This window comes from Gopherus evgoodei, chromosome 1 (assembly GCF_007399415.2).
Source record: "Gopherus evgoodei ecotype Sinaloan lineage chromosome 1, rGopEvg1_v1.p, whole genome shotgun sequence".
In the NCBI taxonomy this organism is placed as follows: domain Eukaryota; kingdom Metazoa; phylum Chordata; order Testudines; family Testudinidae; genus Gopherus; species Gopherus evgoodei.
Genome location: NC_044322.1, coordinates 272,172,037 through 272,199,090, shown reverse-complemented (window position 1 = coordinate 272,199,090; position 27,054 = coordinate 272,172,037). Strand labels below are relative to the sequence as shown.

Below are 27,054 nucleotides of genomic sequence, written 5' to 3'. Positions count from 1 at the left end.
CAACTCCCTGGTATCACAGACTTGACTAGCAATGTAGAGTTGTTGTATCTGGCACCACCTTTGGTACCATGGAGACTGACTGAGTTGTTAGGATCTTCTGCAGCATTGACTTAATTTTCAGTGAATGCTTTGGGCATCTCTCCCTCTCGGTACAGATGACACCTGAGGGACCTCCTTTGCTTCTTGGTTCCATACTCACCGTTGCTGCAAGACATTGAGGTATGGCATTGCCCATTCATGCAGTGCAAGCTTTGGTACCTGTTTCATCTTTGGCACCATGAGGGGCTACGCAGTTTTTGGTACCATTGTGGTGGAACTGGGAGGTGGTGAGGGCTAGCACCTACATAATGGAAATATTACAAGGATTGATGTATGTTTCTGGCCCCCAATGTTTTCTGCCCCCATACTATCTTGTGAAGGCTGGAGTAGGATCTGGAAGAGGGGTCTGGAATGGTTGTATTGGTGCATGGTATCAGGTTTGCCACCAGGGAGCAGGTAGCAACAACTCTTCTCTCCTTTTCTTCTTTTACATTGGTTGGGGTTAGTGTGCAGGGACCACACAGGGCTGGCGGGGAGAGATGGTCACTCATATAGTCCCTTGTCCAGCCCAGTCTGACTGTCCAGCCATTGCTGATAGAGATACCCAGTTCAGGGAGGGCAGGTGTGTATTTGCCAGCCACTGAGGAACTGGCATAAGAATTGTTGGGATGCCCCTTCTCATCCTGGAGCTGGCTTCTTCCTCTCTCTGAGTCTTAGTAACTCCCTTTGCTTCCCCTCCTATCCCTCGCTGCTCCCCAATTCACAGCAAGCTTCTGCCTTCCAGTCGATACTGATGGTAGCCAAAAGCTGTGCTGTTTAGCAAGGAAGACAAATAGCACCATCATCAAGAAAGCTGCTCATGCTTCCCATGTTACCATCTACTTCTTGTGCTTTCTGGTCCCAATGTCCTGCTGTACTGCCTGATACTGCACCATCTTGGCTTTCTGATTATGCTTACTCCTCCCTGGAGTCGGAGGTGGGATCATACACACTCATTACAGGAGGTCTTAGATTTCCCTTTCTACTGGTTGAGGTCTTGGCACTGGCATTCTCACTGGACTAGGTCCAGGTATAGGATGCTTTGGGGTTGGTCTCTGATACCAAATCAGATCCAGTAATAGCTTTTTTGGAATCCTCAGGGTGTCCCTCCAGACACTAGGTCCTCATCTCCTGCACCTGCTACTACTAAGTCTCTGTCCAAGCGCTCTATCTAGTGCCAATCCCAGTACTCGTTAAGTGGTGGAACTTAAATATCCAGTGTCTGGCCCATGTGATAAGGAGGTTCAGCAGGCATCAGAACAGGTTGATACTGTGATGTCCTCACTGAACACTTCCTTACCTTCTCCTGATGAAGCCATTGTCTCTGACTTGTCCTCCCTGCTTCCTGACAATTAGTAGATGTATAAGGATCGTCCTTGGTTAACTCTCCAAGAAATGGACTGTTCCTTTAAATTCAAAACATGCTTTTAAATAGCAGAAAGCCATCCACCAAATGCACTTATCTCATGAATAGACCCTGAGAAAATCATGACTTTTTTTTTTAAATTCATGGTAGTGTAATGGTAAAATATGGAATTTGTGGACTATGCATGACTGTCAAGTCCCCTCCAAACTGCTGTGATTTTTCCAACAGCAGGGAGTTGGAAACGAGCATCCATGGGCACCAGTCTTGTGCTCTGTGTGGCTCCTAGCATATGGCAGCATCATCATGTCAGAACAATAGTTTGTGGGAGGGACTCAGGAGCTGGTTTATGTGACATACAGTAGCTAGTGCCGCTACTACCCAGAACACACTACAAGCCACACCAATCACAAGACTGGCTTGCATGAATGCCCACTTCTACCTCTCTGCTGTTGGAAAAATAGTGGTATTGGACTAATTTAGCATTTTCTGCACAGTTCATGAAATTGAATTTTCACAGGACCCTGCTCATGAAATGGAGAAGATTCTCTATGTTGTCCCAGCAGAATGCACCCCTCCCTTGCAGGCTTCCATATACACCTCTACCTTGATATAACGCTGTCCTTGGGAGCCAAAAAATCTTACCGCGTTATAGGTGAAACAGCGTTATATCGAAATTGCTTTGATCCACCAGAGTGCGCAGCTCCTCCCCCCGGAGCACTGCTTTCCAGCGTTATATCCAAATTCGTGTTATATCGGGTCGCGTTATATCAAGGTAGAGGTGTATTTTCTTCTGGATTATCTGCTTTTCACCTAACAGAAAAGAACTCTGTTGGTTCAGTGGCGTAGCTAGGTTCTAAGTGTAGGGGGAGCAAATATAAACCAGGTGCCCCCTGGCTCCTCCTCTGGCCACGCCCCCCTTGGCTTCTCCCATTTCCCCCCCGGATTAACTCCGGGGCCCAGCTCAGGACTCCTGCGGGCTTCCTGGGAGTGCAGATACCCCCATCCCCCTGTGGTCCCAGGAGAGTTTCTCCTGCCCAGCCTGTTCTGCAGGTGTCCCCCGCTGGGCTGCGCCGCCCAGCCCCACCTGCAGGGTCTCATCCCCCCCCACCCTGGACTCCAGGCTCCTGCGCCGCGCCAGGGCCCCCATCCAGACAATGTGGCCTGCGCCCCTGCCCTGTGGACCCGGCTCCAAGGAGCCCCTCGCCCAGACACCCCAGTGCAAGGCACTGGACCCCCACCGCTCACGTTCCGTCCTGCGCCGCCGCCTGATCCCGGTCCCACGCCGCGGGCGGATCCCAGCTCCGGCTCGTTAGTCGTTGGCCGAGCCTTGCTCCATGGCGCTGCTGGGCCAAGCTGGGCCCTGACCCTCCTGTCATTGTCAGGGGTAAACACCAGCCCAGATCCACAAGCTCACCCCGCTCCCGGTACTCAGTGCGCTCCACGTGGGGCTTGCCAGCCAGGCGACCTTAAAGGCTCAGGGGTCCTTTCGCCTCCCCCCGCCTGCTGTGATGGGATGCTGGGGCCGCGGAATATTTCACTGGGCTGTGAGCCCCTCGCTGGGAGATGCTGCTGCTGCCGCCGCATTAGCAAGGGGCGGGGAGTGCTTGGCTGCCAAGCCCTGAGCTGCCGCAAGAGGTGGCTGCAGCAATGTTGGGGCTGCGTTGAGTGTGGGGCGCGATGGCCGAGGAACTGGCCCTCTAGTTCGTCCGGCCGCACCTGCTGCCCCCCCCCCAAGGCTCGTCCAGCCATGCTGCCCCCAGCACCGGCCCAGCAGGCGCCGCTTTTGGAAAATGTGCTGAAGGGAAGCAGCTGCTTCCCCTGCAACCTGCTAGCTACGCTGCTGTGTTGGTTCCCTGAAAGTTCAGTTGGTGGCTGTTTCCATATTCCATTCTTCTATAGAAGGAAGATCTGTTTTTTCTAACCTTACTACTGTTAGATTTGGGCTTTTCCCATCTGTAAGAGATCCCACACCATCATAGGATCTAAAATTGATTTTGTCAGTTTTAATGGGATCTTCCCCCTTTTAAGCCTATGACCAGTTGCTCTTTTCTCATCTCTCAATTAAGGTAGTGTTCCTGGGGGCTATTACTTTGGATAGTAGCAAAAAAGAATTTCAGGCTTTAGTTGCTGATCCTCCATCTTCCATATGATGTTCTATAAAGGTAAGGTCTGCTTACATCCACACCCTACATTTCTAACTAAAGTGGTGTCAGATTTTCACTGAAATCAGTCTATATACTTACCAACCTTTTTTTCAAAGCCTCACTCTCATAAAGATGAGGAAAAACTCCATACTTTGGATGTCCACAGGGCATTAATTTGTTATCTGGACAGGACTAAGCAGTTTAGATGTCTTGTCAATTATTCATCTCCTTTGTAACCGATGATGGGTCAACTCATTTCTCCTCTTGAGAATTTCCTCCTGGTTTTCTTCCTGTATTCTGTTGTGCTATGATATCACTACGTTTTCTACACCTGAGAGTTTCATCACACTGCAAGCAGCATCAGCTGCTTTCTTAGCCATCAGTGACATTTGCAAGGTTGCAACTAGGTCATCTGTTCATATCTTCACTAGTCATTATGCTGTCTCCCAAGCCTCAAAAGATGAAGCTAGGTTTGTGAGAGTTGTGTTGCTGTCCTTGTTCAGCTAGACTCTGATAACCTCCTTGATCTCATGCTGTTTGTGAGTCACCTGGAATGGACACGTGTAAACACTTGAAGAAAAAAATTATATATTTGTTCTGTAACTTGTTCTTCAAGATAGATTGCATGTGTCCATTCCATGACGCATCCTCCTTCCCTCTTACATCGGAGTCAAAAATATGGCTGCTGGTGTGAAGGAATTTGGGGTGGGCTCCGCCCACTATACCCTTAGTTGGCACCACAAGCACAAGAGGGCACGTACATTGCCCTAATGGGTACTGCTGTGGGAGAAAAAAATCTCCGACTCTGGTATGCACCACCTGAAGTGGAATGGCTATATGCTTCACATGTTGAAGAACAACAGTTACCAAACAAGTACGTAACCATTTTTTTCCTGGCAATGGGAAACTGATTGATTTCCCTCAGGACACTTAAGAGCCCTAGATAAAGCAAACATAGTTTTGAAGAAATGGATGGGACAACTGGAAAAACAATAAAAGGTGCAAGATCCCAAACATACTGTGGGTGTCATTTGGCAATGGCTCCTTTCATGCTATACAAATAGCATGATAATGGAATTTATTTTTTAAAAATCAGTTTCGCTAACACAGGTTTTCTTCTTAGGCCCTTGTCTGCACCAGGAGAACAGTGTTCTTACTTGTCAAAAACTGTTTTATCCATTTCCTCTCATTCCCACCTTTCTTTCTTAAATGACGTTGAAGACAGTTTTCTGCTGGTGTGGTCTAATTCATCCTGCTGGTATGAACTAGATGAGACAAGTTCAACACCTGGATAAAATTCAGGACAGTCACTTGGACTTTACTCTTATCACTAGAACAGGTTTGGATTGAGGGTACTGGTACCTTGAGCCACTAAAATAAACTGATTTTTCTTATCTTCGATGTTTGCTGTTTTGCGCTTCTGGAGGTTTCTTCTGAAAAAATATTTGTAATCAGATTATCAGAAGCAGCTCTGATTTTTATGAAGACTTTGCGGGTTTCTTTTGTTTTTAAATAGAGTATATGGTTCATATAAGGCGTATGTATATTTTTCCTGAGATAGAAGGGACCAGAAACATGCAAGAGTTGTTTTTTCCTTCTCCATCTTTTTTTTCTCCTCACCAGTAACTGTACTACTGATAGTTTATCAAGGAAGCCTGTAACTTTTGGAACTTAATTCTTCATACTTTCCCAGCTAAGTGGAGGAATATTGATACGTACAATTTGAAGATACCCCAACTATACATTTCCTGAGTCTGTTTCTCTTTTCACTTATACCAGCCTTTGTAACTCTGCTTATTTCAGTGGTGTTACTCATGAGTGTTATCAGTATAAGCAAATAATTGAGATTTTTATTTTAACCAGTAATAGAGAAGATTTATATTGAGTCAGTGTGATTGTTACTGGTTGGAAATTGTCTCAATATAATGGTACTATATATAGTGCCAGGTGTGTGACTCCACACACACACACACACACACACACACACACACACACACACACACACACACACACACACACACACACAAAATGTTTAAAACTTTTGTGCTGTCCCTGGCAAAGAGGAGATGTTTTCTATCCCAAAGGTACAGTATTTCAGTAGCATATAAAAATTCCTCTATTGATGGATCTGCAAAGCACTTTGGGATCCCTGTGGATGAAAGACACTGTATAACTCTTTCTTGGGTCCACAACTCTGTTCTCTGCGAATCTGTTTAACCAATGGCTTCCAGAGCGTTTTTTCTCATTGGAGGCCTGATCCAAAGTCCATTGAAACCAATGGAAAAATTCACATTGACTTCAGTGAGATTTGGGTTAGATCCCAGATTCTTTCAATTTATAATGGTAGTTTTCTGACCCTTACTTTGCCTGTTGTTTTTTCTCCACAGCCTGGCACCATATCGAGGGTGGTTCCCTGTTATTTCCAGCCTCTGCTGCTCCAATTTTGTCTATTTTTATACGTTTAACAGTCTCAGAGCTCTCTGGGTCAAAGGCCAGCGTTCAACCACAGGAAAAGATTTGGTCCTGGGGTTTGTTGCAGGTAATGGAACCTTCAAGGCATGATGACGTAGTATGTCATAACATGAGATTCTGTGAAACTCAGATTTTTAACCAAATTACATAATGACCTCCTTGCTTTATGAAGCCCATTGGAGGTCATGCTGCCTGGGTGTTTTGTATTTTGTATCTTATAGAGAATCGCTTCATATTATGGCTCTCTTTATTTGTCATGCATATTTACTCTAGGTCTTCTACCACCCGACATTCTCTGTATGCGTGGGTTTGGGTGTATATATACTCACACACTTATAAAATTATTTCTGTTGAATGCTTGGACAAAAAGGGTATCCAATATTGAGCCATTATCTCTATGTAATGTATCCATTACCATGGTGCCTAGATGCCATTTTCTTCCAGGACTGATCAAAGTGGGAGTAGATTTCCTACTGATATTAGGGTTCTTTGTTAAAGAAGATTTTTGCAACTTTGCAATATTTTGAATAACTGATAGACTCATAGGTCAGAAGGGACCAATCTGATCATCCAGTCTGACCTCCTGCACAAGGCAGGCCACAGAACCCCACCTAAATCTTCTTTAACTTGGTGTGAATCAGTAGCTTTTACCACCACCATTGAATCATTTGGAGTAGAACTTCCAGCAGATATCTAATGGGTGAGAGGTCTGTTTCCCACCTATCCCACCTTCCTTTGCAGGCAACAAAACTAGATTGGAGGAGCTTTAACAAAACTTGTCAAAAATTCCCAAAGATGTAAAACAACATGACTTCTCTTATAACTGAGTCTAGCTGGATGGTGACTAGTAGATATGCTTTTCAACATGTTGGGCCAAATTAATCCCTGAAGTAACTCCATTGAAGACTGTCTTGGAATTTGCTTGACCTAAGGAACCTTTAATTAGTTGTTGAAAAACCCATTGTTTTGGCCTCTGTGGACTCATTGGGGAAACTACAGATATCATTTTAGTTAGAAGTTGTATAGTTAGCTTTGCTGTGTGTTGGTCTTTTTTTAAATTCCTGCTATGTAGTTTTCTGTACTATGTGAATTACTACTGAGTTAGTTTGTACATTGAAATTAAAGAAGGAAAAACCGTAGAAAGGCAGACCCATTTTTTCTGTTTTACTTTTGTTAAGATGTATTTTCTTCTCCTTGTGGGGTGCTTTTGTATTAGGTGTTGTGAACGTACTCTTGACCACTCCACTCTGGGTAGTGAACACACGACTGAAACTGCAAGGAGCAAAGTTTAGAAATGAAGATATTGTACCAACCAACTACAAGGGCATTGTGGGTAAGCACCTGGTGCAGTCATTTTTCTCAGTGAATTTCATGTTTGTGAAAAAGATTGGATTGATGGCTCTGAAGACCAAAGTCCCTTATCCACAGTAGCATAAGTCTCCCACCCTCCTTGTATGTGTGCACGGTGCCTATTGTTGATCCTGAAAAGGGCCCCACGTAAGGGAGGAGGGTTGTACAGTCTTCCTGACCCATTCAGTTCTTGAACTTTTTTGTTGAAACTGACAAGGAAGCCAACTTTTGCCAGTTCTGGTTGTAGCTGTTAGGGGTGTGGACACTTATTCTGCTAGGCCCACAAACTAATTTCATGTAGGTTATTGAATAGCCAATGAGGTAACAGTGGCTTCCAGTCATCACTGAATTGGACTAAAGTTTGAACTGTCAGTCTAGAAATAAGACTTTATTTACCATCATTACTCTCCTGAGCTATCCAGTCTTCTAAACTGTCTCCATTTTTTGAAATGTGCCTCATTGCTCTATTCCTGTGTAGCTCCTATATAGCAAATATTCTGTTAGTGGAGGTAGGATATACATCCCATGATTCCTAGGGGCGTGTCTTGCTGCCTGAGAACTCCAGAGAGTGACCTTATGAACATGAGTCAGTGCTGCTGACTGACTAGCAATGGTTTCTCCATGAAGATCTTGTATATTTATCTCATTGCCCTGATCCATGCTTTTGAGTGGGGGAAGAAGTCAAATATTTAAACTTTGTGGTAGCCAGCTTCTCTAAACACAATTCTTTATTACAGACATTTCAAACTTGAACCGTTTGAAACATAGGGAATTAATTTTGGTGCTGTGTACCTTGTTTTTGTAAGTGAAAAATGGCTCATGCTTAAAATGAAAACCAAAGGTGTTCAAGTTTCAATTCAGCCTCTTGATTTTAGTGTTAGCAGGTGGTGATTGGGAGATGACATTCTTAGGCAACTTCCAGTTAAATGGAACAGAGGGTTAACTTTGTGATCAGCTATGCTGCTTTTTGCTAAAATGAAACATAACTAAATAAAGCTCTGAAGAGAGCCATTTTAGCTAGAAGAATCTCAGGGTGACATTGGGCCTCTGGAAAAGAGGGGAACAGCTACACAAGGAGGTAAATATAAGCTTTCTGACAAGTGCCAGTTTGACCAAGAAATACCTCTGCCTCCGCTCTGTCCATCATAGTCCCTAAATTTGTTCATTAGTTTAAAAGGCAAAAGAAGAAGTGTATCACAGGGAGCAGTGGGTCTAGGCTGCTGAGATGACCCATACACAATGGAGGATGATATTCAAAATGTAGAATTAATCATAGCCTTTGCAATCAGAGTGTCACTCTGTATGTTAAGAATTCCTGTTGCTTTTCTCCACTTTCCACATCAGATGCCTTTCATCAGATAATACGGGATGAAGGAGTCTTGGCTTTGTGGAATGGCACTTTTCCCTCCTTGCTGCTGGTTTTCAATCCTGCCATACAGTTTATGTTCTATGAAGGGTTTAAACGAAAGCTTTTGAAGACACGACTGCAGGTGAGAGTAATAAATTTTTGAGATCAGAAGAAACTGTTATGATTATCTAGTGCAGCGGTTCTCCAACTGTTGGTCAGGATCGCAGGGTGGGTCACAACCCTGTTTTAATCGGGTTGCCAGTGCTGGCATTAGACTTGCTGGGTCTCAGGGCTGAAACCAAAATCTGAGCACCATCCCCAAGGGCTGAAGCCTCAAGCCTCGGCGCCCCCTAGGATGGCAGGGCTTGGGCTTTTGCTTTGGCCTCCCAACCTGGGGTTGTGGGGCTTAGGCTTCAGTCCCCCTTCCTGGGGTCATGTAGTAATTTTTGTTGTCAGAAGGGGGTCAGGGTGCAATGACGTTTGAGAAACCCTGATCTAGTGTGACCGCCTGTATATCGCAGACCATACAACCTCAACTAGTAGCTGATTGATGAAACCCATAACTTCTGTTGGAGTTATAGTTTATCTTTTAGAGAGAGCTTCATTCCTGATTTCAAATGATGGAGAATCAACTGCATCCCTAAAGAAATTGTTCCAGTGACTCATTCCCCTCAGTTTAAAAAAAAGTAATACTTATTTCTAGTCTGAATTTGTCTTGCTTTAGCTTCCAGCTATTGATCTTAGTATGCCTTTCTCTGCTAGATTTAAGTTCTGTTATCAGAAATCTTTTCCCTTTGTGGGTACTTGTAGACCATAATCAAGTCACCTCTTACTTTGCGTCAGAGGAATACTTTGTGTATTCCCCCTCTGTGGTCCATGAAGGGCACCCTCTATTAGGATCCTGGCTCCCCAGCCATCACCTCTCTTGGATGGAGACCCATGTCTCTCTCCCTCATGACCAGGTTTTTGCAGGTTGCACAATTCCTTGCCTACAGTTTGAGTTTCCCAGGAAGTCAGACTGCCTAAGCAAGCCTGCTTTGCTTTCTCACCTGAGGCTATAAGGAGCAGAATTGCCTATAGTCATAGTGTACTACACAGCTTGTCCTAAGCAAGCACATTTATTCTTAAGGTGAAAGCATTAGAGAGAAAACAAATTAAAAACAATAGAAAAACGTGCTTATGCTAATAAGCTTACCAGAGAGAACCTCAATTCCAACAGGGCTCTGGCAAGTGATCAGTCTTTCACATCTCACCAAGGGGTTTTCTGTGGTGACGTGTTCATAACAGCTGTTAGTTCAGAACAAGAATCCCCATGAATCTGTGAATCATTCCTTTATACAGTTTGGGCCTCTGATATTGTCCCCAAGTAACGGGTAATCAGCAGATGGTCCTTCCTCATGGTGAAACTTCAAAAGGATGAGTTCTTGCATAATCTGTGTCTGTATATGCAAACATAGCGTGTGTATGTATTGTGACAAAGTTCCTCCTCTATCTTGGTAGGTCCTGCGCTTACTGGCAGAGTTGTTTGCCTCAGAGAATCACCCATGTGGATCAGGGAACAGCTCAGACCTTCCCCCCTGGTAGAACCCACAGTTCAGGTCAATTCCTCCAGTGTCTGATCAGGAGTTGGGAGGTTTGGGGGGAACCTGGGTCCACCCTCTACTCCAGGTTCCAACCCAGGGCCCTGTGGACTGCAGCTGTCTAGAGTGCTTCCTGGTACAGTTGCACAACAGCTACAACTCCCTGGGCTACTTCCCCATGGCCTCCTCCCAACACCTTCTTTATCCTCACCATAGGACCTTTCTCCTGGTGTCTGATAATGCTTGTACTCTTCAATCCTCCAGCAATACACCTTCCCACTCTCAGTTCCTAGTGCCTCTTGCTCCCAGCTCCTCGCATGCACGCTACAAACTGAAGTGAGGTCCTTTTTAAACTCAGGTGCCTTGATTAGCCGGCCTGTCCCAATTAATTCTAGCAGTTTCTTCTTAACTGGCTTCAGGTATCCTAATTAGCCCACCTGTCTTAATTGGTTCCAGCAAGTTCCTGCTTGTTCTGGAACTGCCCCTGTTACCTTACACAGGGAAAAGGGATCTACTTAATTTGGGACTAATATATCTGCCTTCGAATACTCTCCTGTAGCCATCTGTCCTGACTCTGTCACAGTATATACATATATACACACACACACTATGTAAAACAGACTCTTAAGGCCGAAGTGACTGAACTTGAGGAGCTAAGAGAGACAGAGAGGTACATAGAGGAGACTTTCAGGGACACAATAGAGTGGTCTCACCCCAGTTTGACAGCATCTGTGCTGGATGATGGAGGATGAAAGTCTCAGATAAGGAGAGCTTCAGACTAGAGCGGAGGGAAACTGTCCTATAGTTGGGGACTTTCAGATGATGTGCTCAAGGAGCACTCAAGGAAGAGAAGGCCATTGTGGAGAAACTAAATGAATCTTTGCATAGGTCTTCACTGCAGAGGATGTGGGGGAGATCCACACACCTGAGCCATTCTTTTTAGATGACAGATCTGAGGAAACTGTCCCATATTGAGGTGTCAGTAGAGGTTTCAGAACAAATTGATAAACAGTAATATGTCACCAGGATCAGAGGTATTCACCTAAAAGCTCTGAAAGAACTCAGATATGAAATTGCAGAACTACTGACTCTGGTATGTACCTATTGCTAAATCAGCCTGTGTACCAGATGACTGGAAGGTAAGTAATGTAATACGTATTTTTAAGTATCAGAGGGGTAACCATGTTAGTCTGGATCTGTAAAAGCAGCAAAGAGTCCTGTGGCACCTTATAGACTAACAGACGTATTGGAGCATGAGCTTTCATGGATGAATACTCACTTTGTTGCATGCATCCGACCAAGTGGGTATTCACCCACGGAAGCTCATGCTCCAATACATCTGTTAGTCTATAAGATGCCACAGGACTCTTTGCTGCTTTTACCTATTTTTTAAAAAGGCTCAAGAGATTATCCTGGCAATTACAGGCCAGTAAGTATCTGGCAAATTGGTTGAAACTATTGTAAAAAACAAAATTGTCAAGACACACATGTGAACACGATATGTTGCGGAATAGTCAACATGGCTTTTGTAAAGGGAAAAATCATGTTTCACCAATCTCTGAATTCTTTGAAGGAGTCAGCAAGCATGTGGACAAAGGCGATCCAGTTGATATAGTGTGCTTGGACTTTCAGAAAGTCTTTGACAGGTCCCACACCAAAGGTTCTTAAGCAAAGTAAGCAGTCATGGTCTAAGAGGGAAGGTCATCTTATGGTTCAGTACTGGTTAAAAGATAGGAAACAAAGGGTAGGAAGAAATGGTCAGTTTTTACAACAGAGTGGGGTAAATAGCAGGGTCCCCATAGTGAGGTGGATTGGCTGCCCACAGACCCGGAGGGGGAGGGGCCCCTCTCTTTGAACCCTGGTGAGCGGAGCCACTCTATGCTCAGCCCCCCCACCAGATGTTCAGAGGGCGGGACAGGAAGTACAAAAGGCGGGCTGGAGAACTCAGTTGGGGCTCAGCGGCCGGAGGAGTCGGATGCCTCCTGCGAGTTCCCGAGCTGGGAGGCTGCCACAGCCCCCAAAGAAGCTGAGGACTAGCCAGGGCCATTTACAGACCTGAACACAGAGGAACTCCAAGCCCTGACAGAGGCCCTCTTCCTGGTTGACCCTCTACAGAGCCAAGTGCGCCCCGAGGGGGAGTTAGGAAGTGGCCCAGGGGTAGCTGACCCCTGTCTGGCTGCAACGCTGCCAGCAAGTGAGTCACTGTGTTGCAGTCAGGATCTCTGCTGACCCAGTAGCAGACCACTCTGCCACTGCTAGGGCCTTGGACCGGGATGCAGTGGAGTGGGTGGGCCTGCGTCCCCCCTGCCACCCCAGTCTGTAAGTGGCAGTCTCCCCCTCTCTTAGGCAAGAAGCCTGTGCTTGTCAGCCCTCCACTAGAGTTAGGAGGCCCGACTGTTTTGCGGCTCAGCCTGACTGCAGGCCTGAGCTCTCAGACTCCTTGTTGCCCTGCCCTGGCCAGGGGCCGGGCTCTGTAACCGTGTTTGTCGTTCAGCCCTGATCACAGACCCACGCTCACGTCTCCTGTTGCCCCGCTCATTCCCCACTCCAAGCGACCTCCCAGAGACATAGTGAGGCGAATTGGCCACCCACAGACCCAGAAGGGGAGGGGACATTCCCCCCAACAGTCTGCGGTCCCCAAAGGATCTGTACTGGGACCTTTGCTGTTCAGCATTCATAAATTATCTGGAAAAAGGGGTAAACAGTGAAGTGACAAAATTTACGGACTATGAAATTACTCAAGGTACTTAAGTCCAAAACTGACTGTGAATACTTACAAAGGGATCTCTCTTGACCAGATGACAAAATAGCAGATGAAATTCCGTGTTAAGTGCAAAGTGCAGTAACTCTTCACTTAACATTGTAGTTATGTTCCTGAAAAATGCGACTATAAGCAAAACAATGTTAAGCGAATCCAATTTCCCCATAAGAATTAATGTAAATGTGGGGGTTAGGTTCTGGGGAAATTTTTTTCACCAGACAAAAAACTACATAGATATACACACAGTATACGTTTTAAACAAACAATTCTGTTCACTGTTATGATGATTGTGAAGCTTGGTTGACATGGTGAGGTTAGAGGGTGGAAGAGGGAGGGATGTTTCTCAGGGAATGCCTTGCTGCTAAATCAGTGATTCTCAAACTTTTGTACTGGTGACCCTTTCACATAGCAAGCCTCTGAGTGTGATCCCCCATATAAATTAAAAATACTTTTTGTATATATTTAACACCATTATAAATGCTGGAGGCAAAGCGGGGTTTGGGGTGGAGGCTGACAGCTCGCGACCGCCCCATGTAATAACTTCTTGACCCCCGGACGGGTCCCGACCCCCAGTTTGAGAGCCCATGCTAAATGATGAACTAGCACTTGGCTGAGCCCTCAAGCATTAACACGTTGTTAATGTAGCCTGACACTCTACAAGGCAGCAGGAATGGAGAGGAGGGGAGATAGCATAACAGACAGAAACAGACACACACCTTGTGTGTGGGAGAGAGAGAAATACACACTGCCCCTTTAAGTAAGCTGACCCACTCTTAAGTGCATTGTCTTTAAGTGGATCAGGAAGTTGAGATAGCAGCTGCTGCTCCAGGCTCTCTCTGTCTCTCTTCCTCCTTGACCTCACCCTGCTGTATATGGAGGAGAAGGGGTAAGGGGTGTAGGAGCAGGGGGGAGGGGGACACTCTGACATTAACAGCCCCCCCCCCACACTTCGCACAGCAAGCAGGAGGCTCGGGGAGCAGCTCCAAGGCAGAGAGCAGGAGAAGCACATAGCAGTGGGGGTAGAGATAGCTGCAATTGCTAGCCTGCTGGCAGCTGCTGCACAGGGAACTTAGGGGAGCGGGGAGCTGATAGGGGGGCTGCTGGTCCACCCTGGTTCCAAGCTCACACCAGCTAGCTGCAACAGGCTGCTCTTCCTGCAAGCAGTGGACAAAGCAGGCGGTTGCCAAACAACATTAGAAAGGAGCATCACAATTTTAAACGAGCATGTTCCCTAATTGATCAGCAATGTAACAACGAAACAGTGTTAACTGGGATGACTTTAAGTGAGGAGTTACTGTAATGCACATTGGAAAACATAATCCAAACTATACCTAAAAAACTGATGGGGGCTGTATTACACTTCTACCTTGATATAACGCTGTCCTTGGGAGCCAAAAAATCTTATCGTGTTATAGGTGAAACCTCGTTATATTGAACTTGCTTTGATCCACTGGAGTGCGCAGCCCCACCCCCCCAGAGCACTGCTTTACCGAGTTATATCCGAATTCGTGTTATATCTGGTCACGTTATATCAAGGTAGCGGTGTAGCTGTTATCACTCGTGAAAGAAATCTCGGTGTCATTGTGAATAGTTCTCTGGAATCATTCACTCAATACGCAGCGGTGGTCAAAAAAAGCTAACAGAATGTTAAGAACCATTAGGAGAGGGATAAATAATAAAACAGAAAATATCATAATGCCACCGTACAAATCCATGGTACACCCACACTGAATATTGTGTGCAGTTTTCAGCCCATTTCAAAAAGGTATATTAGAATTGGAAAAAGTATAGAAATGGGCAACAAAAATGATTAGGGGTATGGAACAGCTTCCATATGAGGAGTGTGACTTTTCAGCTTGGAAAAGAGATCACTATGAGAGGACATGATAGAGGTCTATAAAATCATGAAGGGTGTAGAGAAAATGAGTAGGGAAGTGCTACCTACCTGTTCACATAACACAAGAACTTAGGGGGTCACCCAATTAATTAATAGCAGATTTAAAACAAACAAAAGGAAATACTGTACTTTTTCACACAAAGCACAGTCAATCTGTAGAATTCCTTGCCATCTGATGTTTTGAACACCAAAAATATAATTGGGTTCAAAAAAAGGATTAGTAAATTCATGGAGGATAGGTCCATCAATGGCTATTAGCCAAGATGATCAGGGATATAACCCCATGCTCCAGGTGTCCCTGAACCTCAAACTTGCCAGAAGCATCTGGCACTGGCCACTGAGAGAGACAAGCTACTGGAGTAGATGGATCATTAGTCTGACTTATGGTCATTCTTCTGTTCTTATGTATTTGCCTTCCCCAGAAATTTCCTGGGAAACCCACTTAATTTTAAAAGTTCACTTATCTGACTTTTGAAGCTCATAACAATTTCTAGGGTTTACATTAGTCATGTCTCTCCCTCTAGAGATGTTAATACAATTCCACATTACATAAACATTTGTATTTTTAATACAATGAACTCCTAAGATACTTAATTTAATAAGGTTTAGCTTTTTTCAGTATGGTTTGTCCAGGATATCACTGGAAATTGCCATATCTGTCATACCCTTCTCTTGGATAAATTAAATATATTGAGCTTCTTAAAGGCATATATAACATTACTATGAGGCATATATTCAAGACCTCAAATCATTCTTGTAGCTTTTTTCTGAATCCTTTTCAATTTTTCAACATCCTTTTTGAAGTGTGGACACCAGAAATGGACAGAGTATTCCAGGAATAGTCTCACCAATGCTGTGTATGATGTCACCTTTCTACTCCTACTTGATATTTCCCTTCTTATGCATCCAAGGATCGTATTTGCCCTCTTACTGACTACATTGCCCTGGGAGCTCATGTTCATTTGGTTATCTACAATTACAGCTAAGCCCTTTTCACTGTCACTGCATCCCAGGATACTGTCTCACATGTTGTAAGTGCAAACTACATTTGTTGTTCTTAGATATCTGTCCTTGCATTTTAGGAGCGACAAGGTGGATGAGATAATCTTTTATTGGACTAAGTTCTGTTGGTGAAAGAGACAAGTGTTTAAGCTTCCCAGAGCTCTTCTTCAGGTCTGAAATAGATAGCCAGGTCATAAATAAATACAAAATAGGACAGATGAAGTATAAGAGGTTAACACATGTTGCAAGAAACCACTTAAAACAAAGTGGGCAATTAACACCTCTGCAGTCATAGGACTGAGGAGAATTAGTAGATTACAAACTGTTGTAATGAACAATAAAACTAGTCTCTGCTGAAACCATGAGTTTTAGTGTCTAGCAGAGTTATACATTTAAATTCTTGTGCTTGTCTTTTGAAGCTGTTGTGCAGGTTTCCTTTGAGTATGAGGTCTGATAGGTTAGATACAGAGTGATTGCGTTGTGAAAAGTGTTCACCCATAGGTGATAGGGTTTTTTTTGGCTGTTATCATTTTTCTTTGTGAGTTCATTCAACAGCACAGTGATTATATGGTTTCACCAGTGTAGTTGTTCCTGGCACATCAAATGTGAAGCCCCAAAACTTGTCTGTTTCACCAACAGATTTTGGTCCAATAAAAGATAATTTATCTATTTCATATCTTGGCACCAGTATGGCTACAACATTGCAACCTTGCATTTTAATATAGCCAAATGCATGTTGTTCAAACCAGCCCAACTTACTAAGCAATCCAGACTCATCTGCATGACTCACCTATTTCCATAATTATTTACTACTCCCATCAATTTTGTGTCATCTGCAAATTTTACCAGCATTGATTTTATATTTCCTTCCAGATCGTTGACAAAGATATTGAATAGCTTTGAACCAAGAACAGATTCCACCAAGGCCCCACTAGAAATCCCCTGAGGAGGATGATTCCCCATTTGCAATTACTTTTTATGACTTATTTAATTAGTTTAATATAGGCTACAATGATTTTTGTATAGAGCTACTTTTTTATCAGAATGTCATCCAGTGAATCAGTGCCTTACAGAAGTTCAAGTATATTATGTCAGCACAATTATCTTTATCAACCAAACTTGTAAGTTCATCAACAAACAGTACCAAATTTGTTTGCCAAGACCTATTTTCCATAAAACCCTGTTGATTGGCATTCACTGTGCTTCCTTTTTTAAATTATCTACAGATCATATCCATATCAGCCTTCTCATGGTTTTGCCTGGGAGTGATGTCAGACTAACCAGCCTATACTTGGGTCATCACATTTACTCTTTTTAAAATATTGGCAGAACATTTCCTGTTTTCCCAGTTCTCTGGAGCTTCCCCAGTATTCCAAGATTTGTTAAAAATCAACATCAGTGGTTTAGAGTGCTCCTTGGTCCAATTCTTTCAATACCCCTGGATGCAAATTATCTGGTCCTTCCAGTTTTAAAATGCTTAACTTTAATAGTTACCCTTTAATATTTGCCATAAGTATTGATGGAACAGAAGGTATTTCCTTATATCTGTAAGATGCGAATACGTCAGCCTGCTTTATTCCAAATACAGAACAGAAATATTTATTGACTATTTCTGCCTTTTCTGTATGCTATTGACAATTTTACCATCCTTATCTACTATTGGATCTATACCATTGTTAGGATTTCATTTATTCCTGATATATTTAAAGAATTCTTTATTGTCCCTAATCCTACTGACCAGAGTTATTTTTTTTACTTTTTTTTATACCTTTATTTTCCTTTGTCAACTGTCTGCATTTCCTAACTGCTGATTTATACTCATTGCTATCCACTTGCCTACGTTTGCATTTGTTATATGTATTCTTTTTTCTTTTGATTGATACTTTCATTTCCTCTTTTAACTAGGATTTCTTTTCACACAAGAAGCCTTCTTATGTGTGTAATGGGATTCCCGGGATGCAGCCTGGAACTGTGGGACTGCTGTGCCCCCTTAATTCTCCAGCTTAGGCTGTCATTCACAATGTTTTACTAGTGCCTCCAGGCACCATTATCACTCAGCACAACCGCATGTGCAGCCCCACACCCAGCTAGTTTGCATGAGCGCTCCTAGAGTCACTCATGAATCACATAAAGAAAGGCACCAGCCAAATCTCCCCAGCTCCCAGCCTTATACCTCAGGAATATACTGTCTTGCACTGCTAAAGATGAGCAGTGCAAATTTATTAATTGGTTCACCACTTCATCAATGGAAAGTGGATATACACTAGCCTTTGCAAACCTGAGCAGATTTACCATACACTTCAGGGAAATTCACTGGTAAAGATAAACAGTTAAACAAATGTATTGACTGCAAAAGATAGATTTTAAGTGATATTAAGTGATCGGCAAAAAGTCAGAGTTAGTTACCAAAAGAAAAGAAAATATAAGCATGCAGTCTAAACTCTCAACCTTATTAGACTGTGCAGCATCTAGATTTAGCAGTTTTTCTGACCCTACTGGATATTGCAGTCCTTAATATATAGGTTTGTCCCTTAAACCTGGGCCAGTCTCCTCTGTTGGAGTCTGCAGTCTTCTGAGTGTCTTTGTTGCCTGCAGCATAGATGGGGGCAGGAGAAAGGCAAAGCAGGTGGCCACTGTGTTCTATTTTATACCCTTAGTTCATGTACTTGGAAAATACAAGTCCAGGCATGTCTGGTGGGCATTGCTGAGTCACAAGGTGAAGCAATACCCCTGGTGTGTCTCCTGTGAGTGAGTCATTAAATTGTAACTCCTCTGCTGGACAATGGGTGGTGATATCTGTTCAGCATCTGTTGGTTACCTCTTCCCTCATCATTGTCTCCTTTGAGCTAGTATCTGGGCACTTCCCAAACCCACAGCATATTTTAGTGAAAACCATATTACACAATTCTTATAATTTCATATGCATTGATGATATACATATTTAGATAGAACAGTGGCTTCCAGCAGATCATAACCTTTCCCTGATATCTTACATGGCAAGCTTTATATGCAAGATCACAATTATATATCAGTGAGGAATATGGGGGTTATAGGACTCTCCCAGAAAGCATAAAAGGTCACAATGTGATTGTAGATTTGTCGGTTTCCTGGGCATTTAAAAAAGCATTCTTAAATAACTCCTCATTATCACTTGTATTTTTATGTTTAAATGTTTCCTCCCACTCAATTTTTCTTATGTTTGTTTTTAGCACCAGGAATTTGTTCATTTTTAAAGCACCAAGTACATATATGTTACTGGTCAGGACTACATTCTGTTTGCACACAACGAATGAAATTAGTGTTTGATCCCATGCACCTGAGCAGCCATAAGTTTTTACGTCAATGATCAGTTCATCTTTATTGCTTAGACTGAGGTCTAATAGTGCAACCAACTGGGGTAATTCTGCATGTTTGCCGCACTGGTTTATTTTTTGAGCTAGAAAATTATCATCTATAAATTTTAGAACTCAAGGATGCTTTACTAATAGCAGCGTGAGATCTCTAACATACGTTTCTATGGTGGAAATAACCCTTGATAACTCAGTGTTTCTGGACATTAAGGCCTGGCTTGACAAAGCCTTGGCTGGGATGATTTAATTGGTGTTGGTCCTGCTTTGAGCAGGGGATTGGACTAGATGATCTCCTGAGGTCTCTTCCAAACCTAATCTTCCATGATTCCAGATAGATGTTTATGAATCAGCTCATCCTATTCCCTTATCTGCTTTAATGGCTTATATCAGATCTCCACCAGTACTTCATCTTGTGATTTATCAGAACATCGAACCATAAGCAGTTCAGATCCTGTTCCTCTCAATTGTCAATAATTTTAAAGTTTGTAATGGTATCTTTCATGTAGAGTGCCATCCCCCTCCCTTTCTACCTGCTCTTTTTATGCTAAATAAGGTGTATCCAGTGACTTTAAAACATTCCAGTCATGTGGCGCCTCCCACTGGATTTCAGTAATGGAGGTATGAGATATGCAAGAGGTGGTTGTAAATCCTCTCTCTAACTATGCGGGTTTATTTATAGTTTTGACCCTAAAAAGGGAGAAGTGTCAGAAATTCCATGCATCCGACGAAGTGGGTATTCACCCACAAAAGCTCATGCTCCAAAACGTCTGTTAGTTTATAAGGTGCCACAGGATTCTTTGCTGCTTTTAGAAATTCCATGAAGTCTGCTAGGGATTTTGCTATTGATTTTATGTGGAAAGCACTCAGACATTATGGTGATAGGTATAAAACTGTAACATCTGATCTGTTTCTTCATGCAAGTAATATTTTCCTTACACTATTGAACAGCTTACCTCTTTGGATGCATTCGTCATTGGTGCAGTAGCTAAGGCAGTTGCCACCACCGTCACCTACCCCATGCAGACAGTACAATCAATTTTGCGGGTGAGTATTAGTTACACTGAAAATAGGTCAATCTAACTCCAGACGAAGGCAGCTCTGCCTCTGGAGGCCACTGCTGTACAACCGAAGACCTGTCTATTCATGAGTCTTTGCTAGACGGACTTCTCTTATCTTGCTGATTATGTTGAAGGCCATTGTCAGGTCTCACCATTTGTAAGGGCCTAGACTTGGGCTTTTTTGTTCCTGTGCCAATGGAGCCTGCTGGAACTTCAGTAGGCATAGGGCAGTCTCATAAGCAGCTAATAGTAATTACAATATAAGGCATGTGTGTTGTGTCTTTCACAAAAACTCTTGAGGCACCGTACAATTTAAATGCTGCATAAAATGTGGATTTAAAGGCTGCATAAAATGTGGATAGTGAATATAAATAAAAAATAGGTTCTTCTTCGAGTGATTGCTCATATCCATTCCAGTTAGATGTGTGCGCGCCGCGTGCACGTTCGTCGGAGAAACTTTTACCCTAGCAACCCAGACGGGTCGGCTGGGTGCCCCCTGGAGTGGTGCCGCTATGGCGCCCAATATATATCCCAGCCGACCCGGCCACCCTTCAGTTCCTTCTTACCGCCCGTGTTGGTCATTGGAACTGTGGAGCGCGGCTTCGCTGACCTCCACACTCCCTAGCAGCTCATTTCGCCATCGTTGTATATAGTAGTCATAGTTAATTGTTGTGTGTGTATATATATATATATATATATATATATATAATTATTTAGTCCGTCAGTTAGTTAGTGTTATTAGTGTAGTTATTAGTTGCAGTTTGAGGGGATCGGGGGACACCCCCCCCTTCCCCGCACCGGGAGCTGGAGCTCATGCCCGGCTCATCGGGTTTCAAGCAGTGCTCGGCTTGTCACAAGCCTATGCCAGTTGGAGACCCCCATTACTCCTGCAAGGAACTGAAGGGTTGCCGGGTCGGCTGGGATATATATTGGGCGCCATAGCGACGCCACTCCAGTGGGCGCCCAGCTGACCCATCTGGGTTGCTAGGGTAAAAGTTTCTCTGACGAACGTGCACGCGGCGCGCACACACCTAACTGGAATGGATATGAGCAACACATCTCGAAGAACAACAGTTACAAGGGTGAGTAACCATCTTTTCCATAACCATGGAAAATACATTTTAAAGACTAAATACTAAAGAGCAAAAGATTGAAGGTAAACTAAAAAAGCAAATAATATACATAAGGTTTGCTTTACTTAGTCAGACCACTACTTGCTTTCAGCGGTGGCCAATATTTGATGCATCAGAGGAAAGTGAACTCATAAATAATGCACCTAGCCAGTTGCCCAGTGTTGTACACTAATTGGAGTGGTGAGGGAATCTCTCAGTCCTGATCCTTGGAAGCAGTCAGTACATCTTGCAGCATGTAATATGAATACATTTATTTTAGCTTGGGTAACTATACATGTTGACATTGGTGTAGTATTATAACAGAGATAAAAATTTTAGTAACTATTGAAAGTCATATCTACTTACTTTAATACTAAGTAGTTAGCACTGCAGAGCCAAGTGTGGTAGAATTAGCTGGATGTTTGCATGGATCATCAATATGCGCTGTGTTACAGAGGTCGCAGAAGTCACGGATTCTGTGACTTCCTCTGACCTCCATGACTTCTGCAGCGGCCGGTGTGGCTGACTCCAGGGTCGCCCAAGCAGCTGGACCTGGGGCCAGCTGCTCTGGCGGCCCTGGGGACAGCTATACTTGCCACTGATGAAGTGGCTTTGCAGCCAGCCCCTCAGGCAGGCTCACAGCCAACCATAACTGCTGCTCTGACGACCTGGGCAGCTGGCCCCAGGGACCACTCGAGCAGCGGCCAATGTGGCTGGCCCTGCGGACTGCCTGAGCAGCAGTTCCAGGGGCAGCGGGAGCAGCCGTTTCGATCCCAGGGTGGCCAGAGCAGTGGGGTTCCTTTCTTCCCTCCCTTCCCCCCCACTTGTGGCCGGAGCAGCAGTAAGGGCCCCCCAACCCCCCTCACGGCTGATACTGCAGGCTCTTCCCCCCCCCCGTGCTGCCCCCTCCCCCAAAAAAATTCAGTCAGAGGTATTTATGGTATAAATCATGGACAAGTCACGGGCCATGACTTTTTGTTTCTTGCCGGTGACCTGTCCATGACTTTTACTAAAAATACCCGTGATTAAATCTTAGCCTTAATCATCAATACAGTTGTAAATGAAGTTCCAGTGCCAGCACTAAATTCTGCCCGTGCTTACACCTGTGTAATTTCACTGAAGTTAACGGCTTTGCATAGACGGGAGGGCATTAGCTGCCCTGTTGAATCTTTAACTCAGTGATGCACAAGTCAGAAAGAACTGAGCTTGAATTTTGGATCCCAGATTGATTTTTGCAGGACTGGTAATTAGAAAAATAATCTTGAAAATGAGAATTGTTTTACAGGGAGTCAGTGAAACATAATAGCATTGTGTAGTTCCGTGTTTATGATTGGAATGGAACTGGAGTTTAAAATCAATAAGATTTCACTTGTAGCAAACAAAGATTTAATGCTGGAGGTATGATATCAGTTCAGTATAAACTCAGGGCAATAAAACTCAGGGCAGTAAAAGCTTTGGCTACACTCTTCTGCACTGATTGCAAACTATTGACAACAGCACAAGCTGGAATATGTGAAAATAGATATAGGATAATCAATCTTAGAAATTACCATAGAATTTAGTATCCTTTGCACATTTTACCTGTTCATTAGGGTTCTCGGTCTGGCAGTGAGGGGTATGGTTGGAAGGAAATAATCCCAATAAATTGTTAACGCTGTTTCTTTCCTTTCCCTTTCAGTTTGGACGTCACAGATTGAACCCCGAAAACCGGACACTAGGTAGTCTTAAGAATGTTCTCTATCTTCTTCGACAGAGAGTAAGGTGAGCTTTCTAGTTTCTGTCTTAATGACGCGTACAATCCCACAAAAGAATAGATTTTTAACATATTGGCAGTTAATATTGCTGGGCCTGACCATTATTTATTTTCACCCACTTGAACTAATAACCCAGTTCCACTTGTTGACTATTGCAAAACAGGGATAGGAGAGCAAGTAACTAGTTTCAAATTAAATATCTGTATGTTGTTCAGAGTGAGGTAATTCTGTAGATAGCAACTCAGTCAGCCTCTCCTCTGGAAAAGAGTTAAGTTTCCTGTAAAGAATGCTTACCCCTCTTTATTGAACCCATATGGTTCAAATCTAAGTAGCTGAGGAGAGTGGGAATAGGATAAGGAATCTTAATTCTGTGTCTGTAATTTAACTTCTAACATTAATTAGTAATAGGTCAGTAGTCACTGTAGGCCAGTGCTGTTCTAAGGCTGTTAGTTAGCTGGCCAATAAGTCTGCCAGGCAAGTGTCTGCATCCTAACTGGCTGCTTTGCTGACAATCTCTGCATAGAGGCCAAAAGTTGACTATGCCACAGAAACTGACTGACTCTCCTCAACAAAATACAAAGTATTTTGGTGGGGTAGAGTGTGTGAGAGGCTTGTTCAGTTTCCTATGCATTATCCCTCTTCTAGGGATAGCGGAAGAGCTTCAGCATGCAGAGCTATCAATGCAGCAGTTCTCATTAGTGCTATAGTTTGCTTAGAGAAAACTTCACATTTGTCAAACCTGTTTCTTCTTAGGCGTTTTGGATTGGTGGGACTCTACAAAGGCCTTGAAGCAAAGCTCCTGCAGACGGTCCTCACTGCCGCACTCATGTTCCTAGTCTATGAAAAACTGACTGCTGCTACCTTCACAGTCATGGGATTAAAGCATTCACAGAAGCACTGAGAAAGTGATCTCTGCAGCACAATGAGCATGGAAATAAACTAGGGATCTGGAGAGGGAGGTCCAATATCTGAGGACAGGCTGGGTAGCAAAGAATTCTCTCTCTAAGGTCACTTCCTTCTCCATTACTTTCCATTCTTATTGTCTCCGTCTCGGAAGCTGCATGAGGAGAAATTTAAAGTGAAGTCCAGTAGGATTTGCTGTCAGTCCTCTTTGTGGTGGCATGTTCACTGTGTTGACATTTCGCAACCCGATAGTGTTAAGAAATTAAATGGAAAAGATTATTTTAGCACCTAAAATTAAGATATGTTAATTACTGGAGTGGTTTGGTTGGCTCTTTTAGGGGGAGGGAGTACTTTTATTGCACTTAATTTTCCTTTCTTTTCAACTTGCTATCAGCCATTGTCCTCCCTGTACTGGCTGTCAGCAGCTCCCTGTCAGGTGTTCATCTCACCTGGTGTTCGTTCATTAAAATAATTCATGCAGAACTGGGTTTCTGGCATAGTTTCCGTTTAATTTCTGATTTTTTTTTCTGGTGGAGCATGACTGGATGTTATTCCAAATAACTGTCAGAAGGTGAGACTTGTGAGAAACTAGAAGCTCATTTCAGAGGGCTGAGTGTGCTGTCCCTTGGAACACCCTCTCCCCCACAGTGAAGTTGGAACCCAAACACTGATTCTGTATGAATGGCAATGCACTTGGCTTTCTCAAGCCACTAGGTTGGCCAGTAACTGAATATAGGGATTTCCATACTGTAGCAGGCATGTATTCTGTCTAGTCTGGTACTCCAGCTCCTTTCCTCTTGAAACTAATTATTGGTTCATCTAATCCAGTACTGTGCCTCAAACAGGAACCAATGCTAGGTACTTTGGAGAGGAGAGTAAATCATTCCTGTAGCACACCTAATTGTAAATGTTGTTTTTCTTCCTGGCCTCTGCAGGTGGTCAGTTTGTGCCATTAAGCATGAGATGAGGTAATTGTTGTCCCAGCTAGGGTAACTGCACATGCTCTTCTTACTTATTTGTATTGTTGTGTTGTCTTAGTTCATGAAATTCTTTTAAGTCCTATTATAACCTTTGCAATGCTTGCAGCAATAGTATTTTAATATGTGATCTCATAATCCAGGTAAAATCATGCTGTGTCAGCAGTTGAATAGCAAAGACCTCTGGGGAAAAGTCAGGTACTGCAGGAGGTAGCATTTAGTAAATGGCACACTCTTGAGGCAGTACTGATCCCATCCCTGGAGTGTTAGGGGAATGCTGATCTGCCATTTTATGGATGAGAGTGAAAATTGAGGCCTTGACTGCCTAGCACTCTTTGTGAGAGTAGTAGAGTAAATCCAGCCCAAATTCTGACATGGATAATTCGATTCTGCCTATTTAAATTCCCCCTTCAATTATAAGTGGATAATTTTTCAGTGGGACAACATCTTAATAAAGATTGTCTCATGAACTGCCTTCCTTCCATTCATGATTGCAGGGACCGCTTCCACTCCAGTTTGCATTTATAGTACATCCCTCTGACAATTACAGCAATTGCTTACATAGGCAGGTGATATTAGTGGGGTATTTACTTTTTTAAGCGTCTTTCAATACAATTTAGTTGCTGGAATCAAGGAGAAGAACCAGCACCCTGTGATCTGTTACTCCCTGTAGACCACGGACCACTAGTGATCCACAGGTTAGAGTTTGAGAACTGCTATTGTGACAGATTTCTGTTACCAATCTGCGTGAGGCATCAAGTGATGAGGCTGAGGCCACAGGATCGTTTGGGGAGGAGATGACAGAACACTCCAAGTGTCTGAGTTTTAAAGCTTTATTAATAAAATAATAAAATAACAGCAGAGAGTGCTGGGGGAGGGGTTCCCCGCATCACTCAGGGGAAGAAAGAAAGCATTAGTGCCCCAAGCCCTAACCCACTTTCATACTCACACCTGCAGTACCTGAGGCTGGCCAAGCCTGGGTTTAACTTAAGAAGAAGGGGCTGGGGGGAGTTCTTGTCCTGGGCCCAAGTCGTCTGGGGTCCACTGTGATCTCCAACGTGCTTTGGCTCTCAGGAGGGCTTTTAAGACCTGGGTTCTTTTGGGGGTGTTTTCGTTCAGGGCCTTCTGTCCCTGGTGCTCTTTGTACCAGTCCAAACCGACTTTCTGTGGCCTTCTCAGCTTTCCCCAAAACACACCGGCGGCTGTGAGATGGTAATTTTTCCCTCATTGACCTTGTTGTCTCACTCCTTTTCGCGGCCCCTGCAATTTATTCAACCACTTTCCTTTCCCATGGCTGGTCAGGGGAGGGGGTGGACTCCCCCCACTTCTTTCTTGGCAGGTAGCAGAGTGCGTGCAATGGCCTTGGGCTGGAGTCAGCTCCTTATCTTCTGGTGTAGCTGGAACATCAAGTTAACCTGTTCTTTTCTCCTTTCATCGCTCTCCAGCCTTTCGTCACCTGTAAAGAAACCTTTCGTTTCACACTTAAACCTTTAACACTTCCCAAAATGCCTTGCAACACTTGCAACAGCATTAGCAACATACAATGCTGATCTGCCTCCCCAGGGGACCCCGTGAGGGAGGCGGGCACTGGGTTGTGACACTATCTTCACTTCCTGCATTAAATGATGGTGTAGTATTGCTGTACATTGCTAAACAGTTGTCGAGGCACAACCCAGAACTGGCTGTACTTTAGTGGTATACAGAGACATTCATATATTCAGTATTTGTACAGTCAGTGAGTTTGTATAGTGCTTTGGAATTCACTTAGCTGAAAGCTGCAGGTAATAAAATTAAAACCAGATAGTGCTTTCCAGTCAATAACTCCAATAACATACCTAACAACAGGACACTGCTTTCATTTTCCTAACAGCTAAGTCAAGTAAACCAACTGAACTCTTCAGT

At 43.7% G+C, this 27,054-nt stretch overlaps 1 protein-coding gene across 5 annotated transcripts in view; it reads left to right on the top strand.

Annotated features, from left to right (window-relative positions):
• Positions 1 to 24,658, top strand: part of SLC25A17 (solute carrier family 25 member 17) — a 53,252-nt gene extending 28,594 nt beyond the window's left edge. For all 5 annotated transcript variants that reach the window (XM_030546944.1, XM_030546959.1, XM_030546978.1 and 2 more), the window contains 6 exons: positions 5,976 to 6,127; positions 7,277 to 7,393; positions 8,755 to 8,900; positions 20,297 to 20,392; positions 23,197 to 23,279; positions 24,026 to 24,658. In XM_030546944.1, coding sequence (XP_030402804.1) covers positions 5,976 to 6,127; positions 7,277 to 7,393; positions 8,755 to 8,900; positions 20,297 to 20,392; positions 23,197 to 23,279; positions 24,026 to 24,173 — 742 coding nt within the window. In that variant the 3' untranslated portion in view covers positions 24,174 to 24,658. The remainder of the gene's footprint in view (positions 1 to 5,975; positions 6,128 to 7,276; positions 7,394 to 8,754; positions 8,901 to 20,296; positions 20,393 to 23,196; positions 23,280 to 24,025) is intronic.
• Positions 24,659 to 27,054: the final 2,396 nt, after the last annotated feature.